The sequence below is a fragment of the Suricata suricatta genome, chromosome 8 (assembly GCF_006229205.1).
Source record: "Suricata suricatta isolate VVHF042 chromosome 8, meerkat_22Aug2017_6uvM2_HiC, whole genome shotgun sequence".
Classification (NCBI taxonomy): Eukaryota; Metazoa; Chordata; class Mammalia; order Carnivora; family Herpestidae; genus Suricata; species Suricata suricatta.
This window is the reverse complement of record NC_043707.1, coordinates 78,631,463-78,648,747: the sequence shown is the minus strand read 5'-3', so window position 1 is coordinate 78,648,747 and position 17,285 is coordinate 78,631,463. Positions and strand designations below refer to the sequence as shown.

The 17,285-nt window shown below is 40.0% G+C and overlaps 1 protein-coding gene across 3 annotated transcripts in view; it reads left to right on the top strand.

The window, feature by feature from the left end:
• The first annotated feature begins 14,134 nt into the window (after positions 1-14,134).
• GIPC2 (GIPC PDZ domain containing family member 2) overlaps positions 14,135-17,285 on the top strand; it is a 77,560-nt gene continuing 74,409 nt past the window's right edge. For all 3 annotated transcript variants that reach the window (XR_003912130.1, XM_029948699.1, XM_029948698.1), the window contains exon 1: positions 14,135-14,474. Coding sequence is in view for 2 of the 3 variants with exons in the window: in XM_029948699.1 (XP_029804559.1) it covers positions 14,235-14,474 (240 nt within the window). In the remaining variant the exon portion in view is untranslated. The remainder of the gene's footprint in view (positions 14,475-17,285) is intronic.

Here is a 17,285-nt window from a genome sequence, read left to right as displayed (position 1 = left end):
TGGTATCAGCTATGACACAGATTTCCTTCAAATTGTGCTTATATATTATTATTTTGTGTGTGTGATATGTATTTAATTTTAATTTTTAAAATATAATTTATTGTCAAATTGGCTTACATACAACACCCAGTGCTCATCCCAACATGTGCTTATACATTATTTTAGCAAAACATTTTATTGGTAACATTTAAAAAAGTAAATTTACAGATCAAAGACTTTATGAAAATCTTACATAGAGATGAATATTTTAGTAAGAAACAGAATTATATTAAACTTCTCATTCAGTTTATTTAGAATATTAGTTCAGAACAGAGTTGAGTAAGCTCCATTCTGATGTGTTGTTTACCTTTGACTGAAAGAAAGCTAACTTAAATGAAGCACACTTAAAAATTTTTTTAATTTGCTTTAAACTTTAAAAGTAAATTTAAAATTGGCTTTTAAACACTTCCATTCTCTTTGCCATTTCTCTCAGGACTATCTGTGAGAAAATAAAATACCATTAGAAGTCTGATTGAATTCTATTTTCACATTAAAAAAAAAATTTTAAGGTTTATTTAGTGAGAAAATGCACAGGTGGTGTAGGGAAGTGGGGGGCAAAGAGAAAGAGGAGAGAGAGTATCCCAAGCACTCTCCAAATTGTCAGTGCAGAGTCCAACTCAGGGGGCTCGAACTCATGAACCACGAAAATCATGACCTGAGCAGAAAGCAAGAGTTGGATGAATAACTGACTGAGCCAGCCAGGCACCCTTATTTTCACATTATTTCTTAATTTTATGGTTTATCAGTCACCACAAAAGTAATGTAGGGAAATGTTTCCCAAATTGTTGTATTCAATGCTTTTCATTTGCAAGTATTAAATGTAATCCTGATATTTGAGGAGACTGTACACAGTATTTACCATGAGTAGGCTGTTGGAATTCATAGAACTTTGGGTAAGTGTCCTCTTTATTACTGCTATTTCAGTTCAGGGTGTGCTTCTGGGATACAAATAAATGGGCCATATACATATATCTCTAAAGCAGCAGTCAAGAAATTGTCTAGAAACTATTCTTTCAAAATATTAGAAATTTTTAGAAAATTAATTTGTATTAAGTGGTATAGTATATATATGTGTGTGTGTGTGTGTGTGTGTGTATATATATATATATATATATATATATATAATCTCCAAAGCCATGAAATTATATTTTCATGAAAACTAAAATCTTTTCTCCTGGAAAAAGATCAAGAGTATTAGTTAACTAAGTATACTTGGATGATTAGGCAAATCATTACAGTGTGTTAGCCCAGGTTCTCCAGAGAAACAGAACCAATTAATTAGATAGATAGATAGATAGATAGATAGATAGATTAAGCTGAAGAACCAGGGAAACCAATGATACAATTCATTCTAAGTCCAAAGGCCTGAGAAACCTGGGGGCTGCTGGTATAAGCCCTAGAATCTAAAGGCTCTAGAACCAGGAGTTCTGATGTCCCAGGGCAGGGAAAGATGGACATCCCAGCTCAAGAAGAGAGGGAGCAATTTGCCCTTCCTTTGCCTTTTCCACTGTTGCCTTGTTGTGGTTGATATCCATCCACACTGGTGAGGGCAGACCTCTTTATTTAGCTGACTGAATCAAATGCTAATCTCTTCCAGAAACTCCTTCACAGACACACCCAGAAAAAATGTATTACTAGCTACGTAGGCATCCCTTAGCCCAGTCAAGCAGACACATAATTAACTATTAGACATAGTGAACACTTAAATTATATGTCATTATTGTAAAGAAGAATATTTCTTTTTCTTTTTCTCACTCAGAGCACAAAAGAAAAATCATACCTGCTTCATTTATTACATGTATTGTCTTGTTTAAAGAAATAACCTAGGGTGCCTGAGTGGCTCAGTCAGTTGAATATCCAGCTCTTGATTTCGGTTCAGGTCATCCCTGAGCATGGAGTCTATTTAAGATTATCTCTCTCTCTCCCTCTGTCCCTCCCTTTCCCAGTAAAATAAGTAAGTAAGTAAGTAAGTAAGTAAATAAGTAAGTAAGTAAATAAATAAATAAATAAGAAATAACCTATAGTAGTATCTGGCTCAATAGTAAATATTAGCTTATTATTAGTCACAGCATCTTTTCATTTGAAAATGGACTAAGAATCGTAGTTTCAGGTCTTAGTGTCAGGATTTATTCATTCAGTATTTTTTAAACATTTAAGAGCAAACTATATGCTAAGCATTAAATTAATGAGAATTTGAGAGTTTCTACTTCCTGGCCAGGACAGGAAAGCAGCAAAAACTCTCTGATAATCAACCCTAGAGAAACTATACAGCCATTTGGAAAAAGTAAGAACCTTATCGAAATTTAGGCTGTACTGAACTCCTCTGTCAGGGTTAACAGATGGCAGGCTAGTAGGGCAGCAAAGACTATTTGTTGAAGGAAAGCTTGTTGAGTAAGTCTGCTCTTGCCTGTCTCCAGCACTACCTTGTGGTAGACATTACTTGCAGTTTTACACCTAAAATTAGAGGCAACAGCCCAGGTTGCAGATACTGATAATTGCAGAGTGTTGAGGGCAGGGGAAAGCCTTGGTGTCAAAAGGTTTTGATGAAAATAAGGGTAGACTGACTGGTAGTCCCTGGACATTCATTGCTCTTTCTCTTTTCTTTTGAAGTCCTTGGGCTGCTGAATTACTTCTCCCAATGTGCTTCTTACTAAGGATTTAAAGGTAAAATTCTGACAAAGGAGTTACCTAATGGTGAGCAGACAAGAATAATCAGTAATATTTAGGCAGTGCCTGGGGTTCTGTGTCTTTAGGCTCCTCCCACATCCTTAAACTCGTTGATGAAACTAGGGCCCTGGTTGTAGGCCCTTTGTCCGTTTATATTATCAGCTAGAGTAACTAGGGGAATGTGGCCAAAGTAAATAGATAGCAGATCATTTTTCTTTCTATTCAAAGTGGACAACCAAGCAAACTGTCCAAAGTTCTTTACACTGGGGGGGATTTCCCTTCGTCGTGTCCTTTAGGGCTACTGTCAGTGGGTTACAATGCAGTAGCTTTCCATTTCTGGCTGGTGCCAGCATACTGTACAGATCTAGGCCTGTGCGTTTTCTTCCTTTACAACTAGTCTCTACTTGGCCCCAGTTTTGCCATGTCATTTATATTTATTGGAATGCATTATTCTATTCGTTCCATTAATAATGGAGTACATGTTTCAACTTTATGACTTGGTTGACCAAGTAACATTCAATGCATGAGGAGTGGCTCAGGTTGTATAATTACTTGGTGTTCCACAATCAGGTAATGAATCTCTACCAGCATCTGTCAGTAGGTCAGGAGCTGCTTTTCAAAGGGAAAATGGTTGTTGGCAGAAGAGGGGATGCCTTTAGTCCAGAATCGTAGGGCTTTGCAGTATTATTTTCCTATTGGGATTTATCAGAAGCTCCTTTTACCTAGATATGCTACAATATTCCATATACCTTTGAGCTGAATTTTGAAAAGTGAGCAGGGAGCTATCAGGCTGCCATGTTGGGAAAGTGCATTCTAGGAGTACCATGAGCAAAGGGCAGTAGTATTTAGGAAGCTGCCAGTGCTCTAACAGGGCTAGAATATAGGTTTTGATTTGGGAAATGTAGGGGAATAGGTGAGGAACTGGCACTAGATGTATGCTATCCTAAGGTAGTTGTATTTTATCCTGTAAGACGGTGGTTCCCAGATTTAGGATGCATTAGAGTCACCTGGAGAGGTTGTTAAAACATGGGTGGTGGTTTTGAGATGGGACCTGAGAATCTACATTTATAAAAAGTTCCTGGGTGATGCTGATAGTCTGGGGACCACACTTTGAGAACTACTGCTTTTAGCAACAGAAAACAAGTAAGTAGGGCTTTTGTTGTTGTCCTTGTTGTTTGTTTGCTTCTTGGGAGAGAGGGAGCACCCAGGAGGGACAGAGGAAGAGAGAATCTTAAGCAGCCTCCACACCCATTGCATGGGGCTCAGTCTCCCAAATGTGATATCATGACCTGAGCCAAAATCAAGAGTTGGATGCGTAACCAACTGAGTCACCCAGGTGCCCCCCAAAATAATTTTAAATGGAGAAGTAACACAATCAGATTTACGTTTACTAAGACCATCCACAGGTAGAGGTATGGCAGATAGGGAAGACACAGCACAGGAGGAGTGAGACTAGTTGGGAGATAATCAAAATGATTGTGTTAAGAGATTATGAGGGCTTGAGTTAAAGTTAGCAAAGAAATGGGAAGGAAGAAAATAATTTCAAAAAATGTTTAGCACTTTTTAAATGCCAGATACTGTGCCTAAACATTTTGCTTTGAATTTTTATGGCACTCTGGAGTTTTTCCAAAGCATTTGAGATCCTGGCAGAGAAGAAAGTGCTATAATGGCAGAAGACAGGGAAAACTTTCTTTGGGGGAATATATTTAATTCCCAGAAAATAAATATCTGTTAAAAACTTGAAGCAGATATCAGCAGTAGGAATAATCCATTTTCACCTTTTAAGTGACAGACTGATAAAAAGTTAAAGCAGTCCCATAGTTTTATATTGAATCATTTATTCCTTTTTTAAGAATTATATTATTTTATACTTAAAGGAATCTTAGGTGATTCTGCCCAAATCTCAGTTTTGTTTTGTTTAAAAAACAAAAACAAAAACAAAAACAAGTGAAGAAACTGGTGTCCAGACCTGTTAAATAATATGTCCACAAGCGAATTAATACTGGAGCTTAGACTAAGTTTCCTCACTGCTGGTTCTGGTATTCTGCATTAACCACATTATTAGTTATAATCACTTGCTCACAAAATAAAATTCAAACTTCCTTGTTTTCAAAACCATATATAATCTAGTACCACACTGCTTTTTCCATTTTATATGTTGAAACTAACCCCAGGGACGAGTTTGTAAGATAAGCCATTCATATCTTCTTATGTTTGGCCTCTGCAGGAGGAAAGCCCCCCAGTTTTTCTCCTTATGTGTTCTCTTATATGATCCCAATCTCATCTTCTGTCAAGATCAAGGTCTACCTCAGATATGAGACATTCCTGATTTCTTTGGAGATCTCTCTGGAGAAACAATCTTTTCCTTATTCTGCTCCTTTCCTGGTAGAGCTTATTATACTCTCCCTTTTATAATGAGCAGTTATGTTAATCTCCATAGACTGGGTCTTCTTGAAAATTGACTTTTCTTCCCTAGCCTTTAGGTCAGGCCTTATGCAAAACAATTTCTCAAAAAATGGTGGATTGAATTTATACTGAATAATTGAAGTAGACATTTTGTAAAATGTATTCATCAGTATTTTTATTTAAGAAAGATGTCCAAGAAGACAGATAATGGAGATTTTTTTTTAAGGTTTATTTGAGAGAAAAAGAGAGAGAGAGAGAGAGAGGGAAGGGGGAGGGTGCAAGACAGAGAGTGAGAATCCCAGGCAGGCTCCACACTATCAGCACAGAGCCTTACTCAGGGCTCAACCCCATGAACCGTGAGATCATGACCTGAACAGACATTAAGAGCCAGATGCTTAACCAACTGAGCCGTCCAGGTGGCCCAATGCAAAATGTTTTTAAACAGAATAAATTAGATTTTTTTATCCTAGAAGCAATTTGGAAGAAGTAGACTATTTTGAATTAAATATTAAATATAATGATCACAAAGATAGACTGATTACTTTTTGGAATAGTTTATAACCTGAAATACTCATTTGCTAAGTAAATGTAGCTCAGTATTTGATTTAATGAGCAGATAAAATTGTGATCAGCAAATGTGGCATTTCCTATTATACTTTAAAATGATAGAATTGCAAATGTTTTTAATATTTCTCTTATAACTTTTATTCACAATTTAAACCAACTTTTCTTAATCTAAATTGTTTGGAATAAAATGTTCTATTTCAAATAATTCCAATATACCATGTTCAGATAGCCTATTTTCAAAGTCTGAGTACAATGAAATATGCCATATGAAAACTGTTATCAAACACAGAACAGACATTTGATTCAGAAGATACTATAGGATCTTACAGTATGTCATTCATTTATAGTGAATATCTATTGTCAATATTATTTCTTCATTATTTATTCTGTGCTCGGTACTATGGCATCTCACCTAAAAGCATTATTTCATGTAATCCTCATATTTACCATAAGAAGTAAATACCTTTAACTATGAAAAATTAGCCAAGAGAGATGAAAAGATTTGCCCCAAATCACTGCCAACTACTACTACATAATACCATGAGAACCTGAATCAGTTCTCTTAATCCAAAACTCTTGCACTTGATTGGTATCCTGAACAGCTTCCTTGACTTGTAACAGTTGTGGAAAGTATAGGACATTATACCATCTCTGCAGAACATTCTCTTATGGCTGTTTTGCCCTTTTCAAAAACAAATAAACTTATATTCTTATTGGTTTACTTGACTTTTGAAAGTAGAAAAGGCAGGATGCCCACTTAAAATTCCACTTGGATTTTCAGGTTATACCTATGCCAGTCAACATTCTCTGCATTTGGCTTGGCAATATAAACTTCAGCCCTGTATCTACTAAAATCAGAGCAAAACCTGAATTATGTTATCTTAAATTACTGAGGTTATAATGATTAGTTTACAGATCAAATTCTTAATTTAAAAAAGTTTTCTGGGTAAATTCAGTGCTCTTTTAATGAACAAATGTAGCAAAATTTTTGGATAATATTTACTAGTATAATTTTTCCATTAAAATCAAGGAACAAAATTAAAAATGCTTGGCCATGTTTGAGAAACTATTGCTTCCATGTATAAATTTAAAATGGACCAGTTAGAGACAATGATCTCATCACCAGCAAATAACGCTCAGGTGCAGACAATCTTTCACATTTTCCACCAGCAAAGGGATAGTAGAGCTCATATTCTGGTATGTAACATAATTACTCTAGAATTTCTACTCTTATGTGAGGTATTTTTCTCTTAGAGAAATATCTTTTTGTCTTTACTATCTCTTGACTTTAAAACTACTATGATAATTATTTTCAAAAGATTGTTTAGGTTATTGCTTTTATTGAAAGTATTTGTTTTACTCTACTTCCTATTATGGTTCTGTATAAAGGAAATTATTTGCCCAACTCTGAAAGAGTTGTCAAAGGCTTGTATGCCAACTAATTACTACTAGTATTTTCAGTTCTTAAATGAGTGAAATATATGATTTTAGAATGTGGCTGCTTTCTAAGGTCCATGCAGCTTTAACATATGTATATTATTATAGAACTTAGGTTAAATTAGCTTACCAGTCACATCCGTTCTTGCTTTTTTTTTACTGTTTTATTTACCATCACCTTGGTGATGCAGAGTAATTTGGACTCCATACCAGAGGGCTTCTTCCAAGTATCTCTGAATGAGACAATGTATGTAAAATATTGAGCTACTGAGCGCACAAACATACCTGTTCATCATTTTACTTGTGTAAGGAAATCTTCCTGAAAAATAGTAAAATTTAGTAAACAATAACCTCCATTCAAAGAACTTTTTGGTGATGTATAGGAAACACAACCTACTGAAAGGATCTGTAGTTGAGTATCCACCTAGAATGGCCTTTATCCTTCTCTAGCTTCCTTTTCACTGCCTAACTCCTCCAAGGTGAATGTCTACTGTCATCTACTCATAATAGTATGCTCTGCAGACGACCAACATCAGAACGACCTGGGGGCGGATATGAGAAAACGTGCATTGCTGGAGCCCATTCCAGATGGATCAGAATATCTTGGGATGGGATCTGGGGCCTGAGCATATGTGTTTTAGATAACTCTTTCCTTTGCTCATAATTCACATGCACACATAAGCACTAAGTACCCACTGTGGTTAGTCCCACTGATAGCCTTCAAACTATTTTTTATTAAAAATTTTTTTAATGTTTTTTTTTGAGAGAGAGAGAAAGAGAGCGAGCACAAACAGGAGAGGGGCAAAGAGACACACACAGAATTGGAAGCAGGCTCCAGGTTCTGAGCTGTCAGCACAGAGCCCAACGCAGAGCTAGAACCCACAAACTGCAAGATCATGACCTGAGCTGAAGTTGGACACTTAACTGACTGAGCTACCCAGGTGCCCCCTTTGTACTATTTTTTAAAATGCTTATTTATTTTAGAGGAGGGGGAAGAGGGAGGGGCAGAGAGAAAGGGGGACAAAGGATCCAGAGCAGGCTCTGTGCTGACAGCAGAGAGCCTAATGTGGGCTCGAACTTGGCCTTCATCCTGAGTCAAAGTCAGATGCTTAACGGACTGAGCCATCCAGGTGCCCCAGTCCCACCAAGATCCTTGAAGCTCCTTTAAGGGTATTAACTCCTTCCTCTGACTCCCTGAAGCATCCTTCATAAATTCCTTAGAGCATTGCTTTCTTTCTTGCTGTTTTGCTGTGACTCTGAGAGAAATACACTGACTCTGAACTCCAAGCCTTATCCTGTGGGTCGTAGAATATGGAGTTTCCCTAAGGTTTTAATTCATTTTAACTTACTTAGCCAGTGTGAGTTCCAAATGTATGAGAAACAGCTAACAAATGATCACTAGAAAAATATATGACCGGGGTGCCTGAGTGGCTCAGTCGGTTGTGTGTTTGAGTCTTGATTTTGGCCCAGGTCATGATCTCACGGTTTGTGGCTTCAAACCCTGAGACAGCCTGGAGCCTGCTTGGGATTTTCTCCCTGCCCCTCCCTACCCCTACATAGGAACAGTCTCTCAGAATAAATACAAAACTTAAAAAAAAAAGAAAAAAATATATGACCAACCTACCTTCAATAAAAAAGAAATACTGAGCATTAAACCAGACACATAGTAGGTGCTCAGTGAACACTTTATGGATTACTAACTTTATTCTTCCCACTATATCACTTAACCTCTTTTTCCTCTTCCTACTTTCTACTTTTCTATTTCCAATTATTCCTAACAAAATTTACTTGAATTTCAACTAAATGAGAGCCATTCCTTTGCCCACTTGTCACCTTCAGTTGTTCATTGTTGCCATGCAACTATAAAACATGCTATCTTTAGTTTCAGGGAAAACTGCACATGGCTTAACAAATCCTATGTTTATTTTCTCTCAAGTATTTGCTTACTGGATACATACATAACTAGAATGGGTGGGGGGGGGAGTTATTTTTTCAAAATGCCTGATCTTACATGTTGCAGTTAAAGGCTATATTTGCTGGGAAAAACAAATTAGTAAATTTATCTTATGATTCATTTGAGGACTACTTGTTTTCTTATAAACAAGTTGATATTATTGCTTTTGGCAGACATACAAGGTTATATTAATTTAATCTTATAATTTTTTATGACTCATTCATATTTGATTTTATAGTTGATACTTTTAAGCTGTTGGAAACACTAAATGCTACTGAGTGAAAGTACTGTAGATCAATAACCTGGGTTGAACTGTAAGCCTTAGATGTAAAGTGCAGACTTTATACTTTTGGTTAAATGAAGTTAATTCATTTATTTCAGGTAGTAAGAAAGGTTAATTTATTTTATCAATCATATTTACTGATACCTATTATACACATAATACTATGCAAGAATCTGGAGAGGATACTAAAGAGAAACATGGAACATGGATTCTACCACCAAGGAACTGTGTAGTTAGACAATTTACCATATGTGAAAAAGTCAGCATATATGCAAATACAAATCTCTCTTGTAAGGCACTACTTATATTACAACAGATTGATTTTAGAATTCAGGAAAAATGGGGATTAGGTGGGCTGGTGTGCCAGCTTCTCTAGATCAACCTTAGTCTCTTTCAGTTTTTCCTGGTGGCATCAGTAGCCTGGACCATCTCAAGAGACTTTCCTTCCTCTGGCATTAGGTTAAGTTCAATGTTGCTCTGAGGGAGGAAGGAGAATGAGGTCAGGGCAGGCACAACTGTGGGGCCTGGGGCCAAAGTACAAATGGAGGCCTAGATACCGTATCTTTTTTTTTTTTTTTTAAGTGGCTTTAAATCAGGACCCTGAGATCATAACCTGAGCTGAGATCAAGAGTCTGACATTTAACCAACTGAGCCACCCAGGGGCCACAGACACCATATTTTAACTATTGGAAACTAACTAAAACTAATTGCTTTAAAAACAAGATTGTCAAATAAGATATGCTTCATCCTTTTAACTAATATGTTTTCATAATGATCTGAAAGGTGAAGTTCAAATTGAGAGTTCCTCACCTCAAGAGGTCTACACTAGAAAGTAGGGACGGGAAGAAACAGGTCTCTGCCTGAAACCTACCCCATTATATATTATATTGCTATCCAGCTTTGTATACTACCACACCCACCACTACCACACCCCTACTTTTCTTGACGAACCTCCTTGACTCCCCCCAGGCATAGGTTGTGCACTCCAGCAGTGCTGACTGCCTGGAACCTAGGAAAGGCTATGCAAGTTTCGGGAAGGAAACTTGGTTCACTTTGGGAGGGAAATCTGGGATCCTGGGTATTAAAAGCATGGTCTAGAAGGGACAGCATGGGTTCTGGGTGGCCATCGACTCTTGACTCTCTGGCCTCCATATCTTGTACAGTTTTGTGCAGCTGAAGGGAGGCTGGGGCACGGGGTCCTTTTGCTCATGTCTAAGAATATTGGGTCAGGCTATCTATTTCCCCAGCTGCTTTTCTTCTAGATTGCCTCTGGCTAGATGCTTCCTTCAAACAACTGTCATCAGGTCCTCTTATGGTGCTTTTGCCTACAGAACTTTTTAATCCCTCACCACTTTGGTCTTTGGTATAGAAATGCCCCTGGGGTACAAACAATACTCTGTGTTAGGAGAATATCTTGATCACCACCTGCCCAGTCCCTTTGTTAAACCATCACCAAATATTCTTAATGCGAGTGTACCATCTGTTTCCTTCTGTGACTACGGCTGATACAGCTGTTTCCCTAAGTGAGATTGTACAGGAAGGTGAGGTTAACATAGGCCTCAGGGAGAACTTTCAGTTTCTAGGCAAAGAAGGATAGGATTTGGAAATGAAAGGGAATTTAAAAGGCTATAGAATCCACCCCTCCCATCCTATGTCAATACTTTTGCTCTGCTTGATATTTTATTTGACACAATTTATTCTCTTAAGTTTTACTTATTTTCATATCCTCTTGCGTTCCCGCACACTGCTTAGATATTGAGAATGTGTCTGCCATATACCCTAGGAAGACTCAGTTCTTGTCCACTTTTATTCCCTTTTTAAATTAAAAATCAGTAATATAATTTATGGATATACTTGTGTTCTCATTAATTAAAAGTAGGTGAATTATGTCTGAAGTCTTAAAAATTATGGGATAAATATAACTTTAGGGGCACGTGGTTGGCTCAGTCCGTTAAGCGTCCAACTTCGGCTCAGGTCATGATCTCATGGTTCATGGGTTCGAGCCCCACGTCGGGCTCTGTGCTGACAGCTCAGAGCCTGGAGCCTGTCTTCAGATCCTGTGATTCCTTCTATCTCTGACCCTCCTCTGCTCACGCTGTCTCTCTCTCTCTCTCTCTCAAAAACAAATAAAAACACTTAAAAAGATTTTTTTAAATAAAAAAATATAATTTTAAAGTGGGTAAGTTTAAAACATTCTTAAGTATCAGATTCTTTTTGTCATTTTTTTCAAATTTTTATTTAAGTTCTAGTTAACATATAGTATAATATTGGTTTTAGGAGTAGAGTTTAGTGATTTCATCAGAAGTGCCTTCCTTAATACTCATCACCTATTTAGCCCATCCCCCAACTGCCTCCCCTACAGAAACCCTCAGTTTATTCTCTATAGTTAAGAATTTCTTATGGTTTGCTTCCTTCCCCCCCCTTTTCCTATTTCCATCTATTTTGTTTCTTTAATTCCACATATGAGTGAATTCATATGGTATTTGTCTTTTTCTGGCTGACTTATTTCACTTAGCATAATATCTAGCTCCATCCACATCATTGCAAATGGTAAGATTTCATTCTTTTTGACAGCTGAGTAATATCTTCTTTGTCCATTCATCAGTCAATGCGCATATGGGTTCTTTTCACAATTTGGCTGTTATTGATAATATTGCTATAAATGCTGCTGCCCCTTCCAATCAGCATTTTTGGGAAAATACTTAGTAGTGCACTTGCTGTGTCATAGGGTAGTTTCATTTTTAACTTTTTGAGAAAACTCCATGCTGTTTTCCAGAGTGGCTGCACCAGTTTGCATTCCCACCAACAGTGTTAAGAAGGTTCCCCTTTGTCTTTTCCTACTTTAATCAAACTTTAGTGAGCTTTTTTTCATATGACATATTGTAAAGCTATTTGGCTTTCACTTGATGGGAATCTAGTATTTACACATTAGGTTTTCTCTACTCTTTTCTCAGCACCATACAAAGTATGGTATATTTGGTGCGGTAGCCATCATAAACACTAGGGCAACTTCAAGCTCTGCGATCGTGGGGCAGGATTCCATTTTCAGAGAGTATGAACCAGAATATGATTATATTAATTTTTAAAGTCTACATGAACTGGAATATGTTTACATAAATTTTAAGTCATATAAACATGAAAATAAACATATTAAAATTATCCTAAACAATAGATCTCCTCCCTCTCCTGGGACATCTACTCTGCTAACATTAATTTGGGAAACATGGATTTTCAGAACTGAATTGATGTGGGGGTTGAGTGGAGAAGAAAAAGTTTGGTATGATGACTCAAAGATGTCTGGTTTGGGTTACTAAGTACATTATCCTATTTTTTGAAATCAAGAGTTAAAGAAAAGATCTTTTGAGTGAAAAGGATTAATTCACAGAATCTCACTTTGAGTTTTCTGCAGTACCCTCCCTTGGTGGTAGACTGAGCTGCAGCTATAACTTTGGAGTCAATAACATCTACTGCAACCATGGGAATAGATGTGGTCATTAGGGAGAGCATGAAGAGTAAGAGAAGATGGCTAAGGAAAAATAATAGCCTTTGAGAAAACGGTTTCCAGAAAGCAGCAGTTAGAAAAAGAGAGAGAGGTAAGTCAAAACAGAAGCATGTTTTAAGACTGGAATGGTCAATGCAGTCAGACGCTCTAAAAGGTCAATAAAGACTGAAAAGAGTTAATCATATCCGATGATTAAGAAGTGCTGATCAACGTACGAACAATTTCAGTGGAGTGTGGGGCCAAAATCTGATTACAGTGAGTCTAGGAGCAAAGGGTGAAGTGAGGAAGAGCAGCCTAGAACTCAGCATTGTTTTTGCTTTGTTGTGAAGATGTAGCTAGAGGCAACTGCAAAGGTGGGACTTGAAAACAGTGTAAAAGATTTGGGCTTCTGACCACCAGTGAGTGGCACCACATGGGGAGGAAAAGGGCAAGAGCCAACAGGTAGCTTAAAAATAGAGATCTTAAGAATCCTTGAATCACTATATCGTACACCTGAAACTAACAACATTGTACCTTAATTATACTAGAATTGAAAAAAAAAATAGAGATGTTAGAAGAGAGAAGTGCGAGGGTCAAATAAGATTTCTTCGGAGTTTGGAGGCAGGGAGGTAGGTGCGTGAAGTCACACAGAGGGCTGGGGAGTTGAGGTGGCTCACACATTGCACAGAATGGCCTCAGTTTTCTCCGTAGAATTGAGGCAGGGTCCTCAGCACAGACCCAGAAGCGGGGATGGAGCACAGGACTTCGGCAGGAGCACTGAACTTTTGAGAGAGAAAACTGCCAGTGGCGGGGGTGGGTGGCGTAAAAAGGGTTACAGAGAGGCGCCGATGGCCGCGGAGAGCGTTTGACTATGAATTTAATGCAGCACCAATCTCAAAACTTCCCCTTCCAACTTTGCCCTGCAGCGTGTGAGGCTCAGAGAAGGCCGATGAAGGCTGATTTCTACCTAAAGCCCTATCCCCAGTAGCCCAGTCCTGTGTGAAGTCCTACCTCAGATTCGTGAAAAGCACCAGAGAGGCCAGCGTGTTTGTATTCTAAGATGTGTTCTGTGGCTTCAGCATCCCAAAGCTTTTACGGAAATCGACGGGTTTTTTTTTAAAAGGCGGGGAGAGAAGCGGGTAGATGAGAATCAGGAAACGGCCCAACTTTTCCTCTCTCCAGAGGGGAGGGCAGGGGGCCGCGGCGGCGCAGGTGCCTCTCCTCGCGAGGGAGGAGGGGGCCGCCGACCCGGCGCGGCCAGGCGGAAGCACCTCTGCCATTGGCCCAGCGGCGGCTTTTACCTGTCCGGAGCCCCAGGGCCTGAGCGCAAAGTCCGCGACACCCAGCCGGGGAGGCAGCGGTCGGCAGAGCAGGTGGGCCCCCGCCCTCGGCCAGGCAAGATGCCCCTGGGGCTGCGGAGAAAGTTGAAAACCAAATCCAAGGAGGAAGCCCGGTTGGTGAAGGTCGAGCAGACGGGTGCGAGCGTTGGCAGCCTCCCGGACCCCCCGGCTCCCCCACGCAAGCTGGTTTTCCACACGCAGCTGGCGCACGGCAGCGCCACGGGCCGCGTGGAGGATTTCTCCAGCATCAAGGAGCTCTACGCCAAGATCGCGGGAGTGTTCGAGATCTCGGCGTCGGAGGTAAGAGCCGGTGCTCGGGCTCACCCCGGCGCGCCCCCGCCGCTCCCACGTGCCGCGCCGCCTTAACGTGGGCCCCGGCCGGCGGGTCGCCGAGGCGTGGAGCCTGGCGTAAGATGCGGCGCGGAGTCCGCCTGCAGCGCCCTGGGGGACCTGAGAGGGCCTCGCGGGAGGGGAAAAGTGAGTCCAGACCTGAGACAGTCGCGTTCCCCAAGCCCTCGGCTTCTGGGAAACCGGGGGCGACCTTTCTTCCTCGGGTAAATGGGTATGCTTTCCTTGTGCCCAGTTAGCCGATCGGGGCGTGAGCGCCTCCCCAGAGTGGAGTTCCGGCTGGGCAGGTGACACCCTGCACTGCATCTGGACTTTACTCTCCTTCTGCTGTGGGGAGAGGGTCGTGCTGAGGCTCTGCCAGATTACGGAGGGGACAGAAAAGTCCTCTGCAGGCGATAGCAAACCGAGGTCTACTTAGCCCCGCAGACGCCAGCACCAAACACCAGAATCCGTTTGGTGGCGTTCCCAAGATGTTTGTTACACCAAGGATGGATAACTGGAGAGAATTATAGCTAACTACGTGGGACTGGTTAATAAAACTTTCAGAGGGAAAACCAGCTCTAAACTTTACACCGTATTTTTGAAAAGGGGCTGCAATTTGCTTTAATTAGAATGACTGCCTGGGTGCTTGGAACTGGAGTTCGCTGTAGGCGTGATTCAGAAAGCACTAGTGTATGTTGCTGTTTAAGGGACTACTTTATACTTAACCCCCGCGAACTGCAAATGTAAGTCAGCACAAGAAAATATTTTGTCCACACTTCAAGGAAAAGCACGAGATGTTGCCCTGGACTCCAGCAAGGGCGGAGAGCTGCCTTTGAATGGCACAGAGCTTCATTTGGGTTTCTGTTGTTTAATGTTTATCAGGTCTGTTCAAGTAAAATTGAGGTCACGGCAAACTTCCAAGGGAAGATGAAAGAGCGCTTCAAGCACAACCTTTTTTCTTTCAGGTTTCCCAGGCGCTGAGGGCTAATCACAAACCCATTTTGTGAATTATTTATATTGGCTTAAAATAGTTAAGGACATTTCAATTCAAAAAGCACTTTCACAGGAACAGTGTCTTTCAGGAGAGACAGGTGGCAGGTAGTTCACTGGGTAGAGAAGGACAGGATTTGGAGACCATAAGCCTGGATGTGAGTGCAGGTTCTACGAACTGGCTGTGTGGCCTTGAACAAGTTTCAGCCATCTATAAAACAGAACAGGAATGTCTGGCCGGCTCCATTAGTTGAGCAGGCGACTCTTGATCTCTGGATTATGAATTAAAGCCCCACACTGAGTGTGGAGATTACTTAAAAATAAAATCTTAAACAAAAGTCAGATAACCTCTACCTTGAAGAATTGTGAAGACTGGGGCTCGGGGACACCTGGGTGGCTCAATAGGTTAAGTGTGGACTCTTGATTTTTGGCTCAGGTAATGAACCTGGGGTCCTGAGATGGAATTCCGAGTTGGGCTCTGTGCTGGCAGCATGGGACCTGTTTGGGATTCTCAGTCTCTGGACTCCCTGTCTCTTTGCCTCTCCTCACTCGAGTGCAGGTTCTGTCTCTCAAGAATAAATAACATTAGGGGCACCTGGGTGGTTCATTTGGTTGAGCGCCAGACTTTGGCTCAGGTCATGATCTAGTGGTTTGTGGGTTCGAGTCCTGCATCAGGCTACGTGTTGACAGCTAGCTCAGAGCCTGGAGCCTGCTTCGGAGTCTGTACCTCCCTCTCTCTGACACTCCCCTGCTAGTGCTGTCTTTCAAAAAAAAAAAAAAGAATAACATTAAAAAAATGGAGTTCCTATTATAAGCCTACCAGGCTATATGGCACATGGTCCATGCTTAACATATTGTAACTTGTGTTACTAATACCTAACAGGTGAGGAGCTGAAGTGCAAAGTGATCCGGTCTTGGCAAGGTCACATAACTAACAAGAAAAAATCTGGGATGTTATTTAAACTTAGATCTTCTGGTTTCTAAGCTAAGTACACTTGTTAGCATACTTAAATGACAACTTTAAATGTTTCTCCTGTGTCCAGGGACTCCAGATTTAGTTGCTTTGCATTAATAGCCTTCCTTTTCAAGATTCAGAGCTCAAGATGCATGACTTTATTTAATCCACTCAATTTCTAAAAAACAATATTATCATTGCTGCTTCAGAGAAGAAACAGGCTTTTAGGTTCACAAACTTTTCAAAATTACAGAGTAAATAGTGGATCTGGGTTTATACCCATGTGTATGTGTGTGTGTCTCCTGACTCCAAATTCCATGAACCTCTACTGCTGTATTGCTTTCCAAGTTTTCCAGGGTGTCTGACAGCTTGGCAGTCATTTTTAGTGTTTTCAGTTTCCAATGCACTGAATTAGATAAAATTCCAAGTTAATGTATACATGCTACATCAAAGTTGATATATTTTTCTAATTCAAATATATTAGTTTACTTGTGTATATAACCAAATTAATGTGAGTTTTCCATTTGGATTAAGAATAGCGAAGTATAGGGGCGCCTGGGTGGCTCAGTCGGTTGGGCCTCCGGCTTCGGCTCAGGTCAGACCTCACGTTCATAGGTTCGAGCCCCGCGTCAGGCTCTGTGCTGACAGCTCAGAGCCTGGAGCCTGCTTCCGGTTCTGTGTCTCCCTCTCTCTCTGCCCCTCCCCCTCTCATGCTCTGTCTCTCTGTATCAAAAATAAATAAAAACATTAAAAAAAATTAAAAAAAAAAAAGAATAGCGAAGTATATCCAGGATAAAATACTGGTCATCATAGTATAGTATGCTAAATATCTCCAT